The 7422-nt window shown below is 39.3% G+C and overlaps 1 protein-coding gene across 3 annotated transcripts in view; it reads left to right on the top strand.

Moving 5' to 3' along the window:
- The window catches only part of CYFIP1 (cytoplasmic FMR1 interacting protein 1), a 122853-nt gene that overhangs the window by 87015 nt on the left and 28416 nt on the right, over positions 1-7422 (top strand). For all 3 annotated transcript variants that reach the window (XM_032843113.1, XM_032843112.1, XM_032843111.1), the window contains one exon: positions 2370-2457. In XM_032843113.1, the coding sequence (XP_032699004.1) occupies positions 2370-2457 (88 nt within the window). The remainder of the gene's footprint in view (positions 1-2369; positions 2458-7422) is intronic.

A 7422-nucleotide genomic window follows, 5' to 3' on the forward strand; every position in this document is an offset into this window, starting at 1 on the left:
ATGTCCAAAATCAGTGTGTCAGCATGGCTGTGCTGCTTCCTTCAAGACTCTGGATAGAATCTTCTCTTGCCTCTTCCCAACTTCAGGTGGTGGCCAGCAATTTTTGGCCTTTGTTAGTGTGTAGCTGTATCATTCCAGTCTCTGCCTCTTTAGACATGTGGTGTTTTCCCTGTGTGTGTCTCTCCTCTTAGAAGGACCTGAGTCATATTGACTCATTAAAGGCCTGCTGTACCTCAGTATGACCTCATCTTAACTAATTACATCTGCAATGTCCTGGTTTCTGAATAAGATCACATTCTGAGGTACTGGTAGTTAAGACTCCAAATTATCTTTCTGGGTATACAAACCCATGAAGCATGTGTATGCACGGCTTCTCTGTAGCTGTCTACATATTTTATCTACGAATCCACACTGGAATCTTCAGTTCCAGTTCAGCTCCAGGAGGGGGGTCTTATTCTTGTTTTCTCCCCCCCTTTCCATTTTTGTAACTCCCTTCTACACTGGGAATCCTGTTTCATTATTCTTGGTATATTAACTCACTTGCTCAGTTCTAGAAAATGCAGAAAATAGTTTCAAAATTACTGATCCTTCCTACCATGAAACACAAGCCTACTAACTGGCATTCAATATTTGTTTCCAGTGTTTTTGTCTTTACATTGAGAACATATATGTGCATAAATATATATGGTGTTTCAAAGTTGTTTGGAATAATGGAGTAACAGGGTTTGGATTTACTCTTTTGCCTTAAACAAGTGAAAAATGAGACAAAATTTATGAAACCACTGTTCTCAGACTTTGCGTTTCCTTGAGGGAAAGGAAACAAAGGCCATGAACCCTCTGACTTCCCTGCTTTCTGCCTGGAAGCACTTTCTGGGCCTCATTGTGAAGGGGGATATCCCAAATACAGCTTGGAAGTCTTGTTTGGTGGAGGAGGCAGATTCAAAATTGAGGAAGCTGGAGCAGCTGGGATTTGCATGGCAGATCTGCAGTATGGGAGAGGAGAGAGCTACATAGTGAAATAGCTCCTGAGACCAAGTTAGGGACCCTTTAATCTTTGCTTGAATATTAAACTGTGTGTGCACTGGGTGAAACTCCACAAGGATAGTCAAAGAGCAACTTTTTGGGAGCTGTGAGCCAAATAATTCCCAGAGCTGACATAGAGTTAGGAGCCATTTGATGTCCTACCAGCAAGAATGGGGAAACCTCCCTGAGTACCTACACACTCCTCCCTGAGTACCTACACACTCCACAGAATTGCCAGAGGCCCTGCCTTAGTATTATTCCTCAGGTGCTGACTACTGTGCCACCCTAATTATGAAAGGTTCCAGCTGACTTGAAATCAGTTAACAGCCTGCCCAAAATAACTCAGCACTTTAAAGGATAACAACAAAATCCACACACTTGTTGCTGCGGGCCACTGGCCTCCCCTCAGATGTTCATGTTCATTTCATGCACTGGTGATATTTTGCCAGTTAGGTCCCTCTTTATTTATTGAAGTGTAATATGTGTCAGAGTCTTTGAATTTAATAATTAGCAAATCCATATATTTTTCGTAACGATGCTTCTTTATAAAAGTTTTATATTTTAGGGGCACCGGGGTGGCTCAGTCAGTTAAGTATCTATCTGCCTTCCACTCAGGTCATGATCCTGGGGTTCTGGGATCAAGCCCCACATCGGGATCCTTGCTCCGTGGGGAACATACTTCTTCTGCCCCTCCTCCCTACTTTTGCTCTCTCTGTCAAATGAATAAGTAAAATCTTTAAAAAAAAAAAAAAAGTTTCATATGTTTAAATGAACCCTTCTGATTTGAAAGTCAGCCAAATTTGCTTTAAAATCTAAGCATTTGATTTTCAGTGTCTCCTAATCCTTTATTAAGCCATAGTCTCATGGTTTTGTGAGTGTGGTTATAAGTACTTAGGTTGCTCATTCTTCCTGCTAGCTTGTAACTAGTGATTTGAGTAACTGGACATGACTGACTGTATCTGCCTTCCCACTCCTATTCATGAGGTCACTGGTGTGGCCAGATGTCCAACAAGACCTGAGTGCTTGATCATTATCACTTGTCAAAGGACTGCAATGGGCATGAAATGGTCCTGGTGCCAGTAAACCAGACTGTCTCCCGGAGTTTGGAGACTGCTTACATGGTGGAAGGACCCCGGGGTTCTCATTCTTTTGATGAACTCTGGATACTTGTATTATACTTGGGAGTATTTATATCTCATGGTATTTGATTTCTTAGAATTTTCCTATGTGATGATTAGATCAGTTAACTGGGAGAAGATGTAACTGATTGGTAATGGAAAAGTTCTGAATTTTAAAGAACTACCATTAAATTTCTTTTCTTTTTTCTTTTTATCCTTTTTGTTTAGATTTGTTCGGACAGTATTACCATTTTCTCAAGAATTTCAAAGAGATAAACAGCCTAATGCACAACCCCAGTATTTGCATGGATCAAAAGTAGGTTCTTTTGTGTTTGTGTTATGATTTTTTAAGTTCACAATGAAGCATATTTTCAAGTTTAGTTTAAATCAGGTGAGTTGTAATGATTTAAATATATCATGCCATGTTTGAAATGTTATTGTCTTCTTCTATTAGCAACTTCCAAAAAAGGAATGTAGTGTCAGGACAGCCCTCTGACCATGTGTTGGGTATCAGGCTAGGCCTGGCCTCATTCCTGGCCCTAAAATAAGTGAGATTGTCAGCATAGTTAAGGTTTAAAAATATCAAACAAGGAAAGGGTGTGTAATAGGCTCAGAGGCTCATCTTCGATAGAGGGGCCAGAATATCTTGTCCAGGTGTGATGCCACGAAAGGAGGGGTGAGGTGGGAAGGAGCATGCAGAAGAGAATTGATATACAGAAACCCTAGGCAAGCAGACAAAAGTCGCAGAACACCTGCTGTCTGTCTAGTAAGGTGAGATAAATGTCCAGGCTGAGGGTGGCTGGATTTGCAACAAGTTGAGAGTATTATTAAAGAATAGTATTGTTAATATTTAAAGCACTCTTACATTTTCATAAGAAATAAACACTCTAGTAAAAAGGAAACAAGTGATGAGCAGGCATTTCCCAAAAATGTAGTAAAAAATAGAAATAGAGGGGCGCCTGGGTGGCTCAGTGGGTTAAAGCCTCTGCCTTCGGCTCAGGTCATGGTCCCAGGGTCCTGGGATCAAGCCCCGCATCGGGCTCTCTGCTCAGCAGGGAACCTGCTTCCCTTCCTCTCTCTCTGGCTGCCTCTCTGCCTACCTGTGATCTCTGTCTGTCAAGTAAATAAATTAAGTCTTTAAAAAAAAAAAATAGAAATAGATATCTAGCCTCACCAGTAGTTGAAGAAAAATGAGTGCACATGGGACTGTATGATTCTAGGGGATCACCTGAAATATTTCTAATATTTAAATGTTCTCTGGGTACTAAACAAAAATATGCAGCCAAGAATACTTTATCCAGCTAGGCTGTCATTGAAGATAGAAGGAGAGGTAAAAAGCTTCCAGGACAAACAAAAACTAAGAGAATTTGCAGTCATCAAACCAGTCCTGCAAAAAATATTGAAAGGGGTTCTCTAATCAAAGTCAGAGCCCAAGAGTAACATAGACCAGAAAGGAACAGAGACAATACACACTAACAGTTACCTTACAGATAATACAATGGCACTAAATTCCTATGTTTCAGTAGTTATGCTGAATATAAATAGGCTAAAATGCCCCAGTCAAAAGACACAGGGTATCGGATTGAATAAAAAAACAAGACCCATCTTTATGTTGTCTGCAATAGACTCATTTTAGACCCAAAGGCACCTCCAGATTTAATGTGAGGGGGTGAAAAACACTTATCATGCTAATGGACATCAAAAGAAAGCTGGGGTGGAAATCCTTGTATCACACAAATTAGATTTTAAGCCAAACATTGTAATAAGAGATGAGGAAGGATGCTATAATATACTTAAAGGGTCTGTCCAACAAGAGTATCTAACAGTTGTAAATATTTATGCCCCTAACATGGGAGCAGCCAATTATATAAGCCAATTAATAACAAAATCAAAGAAACATCAACAATTATACAATAATAGTAGGGGACTTTAACACCCTCTCACTGAAATGGACAGATCATCTAACCAAAAGATCAACAAGGAAATAAGGGCTTTATTTTATTTTATTTTATTTTACTTTATTTTATTTTATTTGACAGACAGAGATCACAAGTAGGCAGAGAGGCAGGCAGAGAGAGAGAGAGGAGGAAGCAGGCTCCCCGCAGATCAGAGAGCCTGATGCGGGGCTCGATCCCAGGACGCTGGGATCATGACCTGAGCCAAAGGCAGAGGCTTTAACCCACTGAGCCACCCAGGCGCCCTGAAATAAGGGCTTTAAATGACACACTGGACCAGAAAAACTTCACAGATATATCCAGAACTTTCCATCCCAAAGCTTCAGAATACACATATGGAACATTCTCCAAAATATTAACATACAAGATCACAAATCAGGTCTCAACAGGTACCAAAAGATTGGGATCATTCCCTGCATATTTTCAGACCACAGTTCTTTGAAACTGGAACTTAATCACAAGAGGAAAGTTGGAAAGAACTCAAATACATGGATCCTGAAGGGCATCTTACTAAAAAATGAATGGATCAACCAGGAAATCAAAGGAGAATTTAAAAATTAATGAAAATGAAAACACAACTGTTCAAAATCTTGGGATGCAGCAAAGGCAGTCCTAAGAGGGAATTATATAGCAATACAAGCCTTTCTCAAGAAACAAAAGAAGTCTCAAATACACAACCTAATGTTATGCCTAAACGAGCTAGAGAAAGAACAGCCAATGAAGCTGAAACCCAGCAGGAGAAGAGTAATAAAGATCAGAGTCAAAATCAATGAAATAGAAATGAAAAGAACAATAGAACAGATAAACAAAACCAGGAGCTGAAAGAATTAATATGATTGATAAACCCCTGGCCAGACTTACCAAAAAGAAAAGAGAAAGGACCTTAAATAAATAAAATCATGAGTAAAAGAGGAGATATCACAACTAACACTGAAGAAATACAAACAATTATAATAACGTATGAGCAACTGTATGCCAAGAAATTAGACAATCCGGAAGAAATGAGTGCATTCCTAGAGATGTATAAACTACCAAAACTGAATCAGGAAGAAACTGAAAACCCCAACAAACCCATAATCAGCAAGGAAATTGAAGCAATAATCAAGTCTTCCAACAAACAGGACCCCAGGGCCAGTTGGCTTCCCAGGGGAATTCTGCCAAACATTTAAAAAAGAATGAATACCTATTCTCCTGAAACTGTTCCAAAAAGTAGAAATGGAAGGAAAACTTCCAAACTCATTTTATGAGGCCAGCATTACCTTGATCCAAAACCAGACAAAGACCCCACCAAAAAGGAGAATTACAGACCAATATCCCTGATGAACATGGATGCAAAAATTCTCACTAAAATACTAGCCAGTATGATCCAACAGTACATTAAAAGGATTATTCACCTCGACCAAGTGGGATTTATTCCTGGGCTGCAAGGTTGGTTCAGTATCCACAAATCAATCAATGTGATACACTACATTAATAAAAGAAAGGACAAGAACCATTTGATACTCTCAGTAGATATGGAAAAAGCATTTGACAAAGTACAGCGTTCTTTATTGATTAAAACTTCACAGTATAGGGATAGAGGGTACATAGCTCAATATCATAAAAACCATTTATGAACAACCCACAGTGAATATCATTCTCAATGAGTAAAAACTGAGAGCTTTTCCTCTGAGGTCAGGAACTCAGCAGGACTGTACACCATCATCACTGCTATTCAACATAGTACTAGAAGTTAAAGGCAACAGAAAGAAACAAAAGGCATCCAAATCGGCAAAGAAGTCAAACTCTCACTCTTTGCAGATGATATAATACTTCATGTGGAAAACCCAAAAGACTCCACCCCAAAACTGTTAGAACTCATACAAGGATTCAGTAAAATGGCAGGATATAAAATCAATGCCAGAAATCAGTTGCATTTCTATACACCAACAATGAGACAGAAGAAATAGAAATTAAGGAGTCGATCCCATTTACAGTTGCACCAAAAACATCAAGATACTTAGGAACAAATCTAACCAAAGAGACAAAGGATCTGTACTCAGAAAACTATAGAATACTCATAAAAGTTATTGAGGAAGACACAAAGAAATGGAAAAACGTTCCATGCTCATGGATTGGAAGAACAAATACTGTGAAAATGTCTGTGCTATCTAGAGCAGTCTACAAATTCAATGCAATCCCTATCAAAATACAATCAACTTTTTTCACAGAAATGGAACATATAGCCCCAAAATTTATACGGAACCAGGAAAGACCTCGAATAGCCAGAGGAATGTTGAAAAAGAAAACCAAAGCTGGTGGCATCACAGTTCCGGACTTCAAGCTCTATTACAAAGCTGTAGTCATTAAGACAGTATGGTACCAGCACAAAAACAAACACACAGATCAGAAAACCCAGATTAGAAAACCCAGAAATGGACCCTCAACTCTGTGGTCAACTGTTCTTCAAGAAAGCAGGAAAGAATGTCCAGTGGAAAAAAGATGGCCTCTTCAACAAATGATGTTGGGGAAATTGGACAGCCACATGCAGAAGAATGGAACTGGACCATTTTCTTACTCCATACACAAAAATAACCTCAAAATTGATGTGAGTTAGGAATCCATCAAAATCTTAACGGAGAACACAGGCAGCAACCTTTTCAACGTCAACCGCAGCAACTTCTTCCTAGATACATCGCCAAAGGGAAACAAGGGCAAAAATGAACTATTGGGACTTCATCAAGATAAAAAGGTTCTGCACAGCAAAGGAAACAGTCAACAAAACCAAAAGACAACTGATACAATGAGAGAAGATATTGCAAATGGCATATCAGATAAAGGAAAAATCTATAAAGAAATTATCAAACTCAACACCTAACGAACAAATAATCCAGTCAAGAAATGGGCAGAAGACATGAACAGACATTTTGGCAAAGAAGACATCCAAATGGCCAACAGACACATGAAAAAGTACTCAACATCACTTGGCATCAGGGAAGTACAAATCAAAACCTCAGTGAGATACCACCTCACACCAGGCAGAATGGCTAAAATTAACAAGTTAGGAAACGACAGATGTTGGCAAGGATGGAGAGAAAGGGGAGCCCTCCTACACTGTTGGTGGGAATGCAAGATGGTACAGCCACTCTGGAAAATAATATGGAGATTCCTCAAAGAGTTGAAAACAGAACTACCCTATGACCCAGCAATTGCAGTGCTGGATGCTTACCCCAATGTTTTATAGCAGCACTATCCATAATAGCGAAACTACGGAAAGAGCCCAGATGTCCATCAGTAGATAAATGGATAACGAAGATGTGGTATGTATGTGTGTGTGTGTGTGTGTG

This window comes from Lontra canadensis, unplaced genomic scaffold (genome assembly GCF_010015895.1).
Source record: "Lontra canadensis isolate GAN:19392208 unplaced genomic scaffold, GSC_riverotter_1.0 scaffold135, whole genome shotgun sequence".
NCBI classification, from domain to species: Eukaryota; Metazoa; Chordata; class Mammalia; order Carnivora; family Mustelidae; genus Lontra; species Lontra canadensis.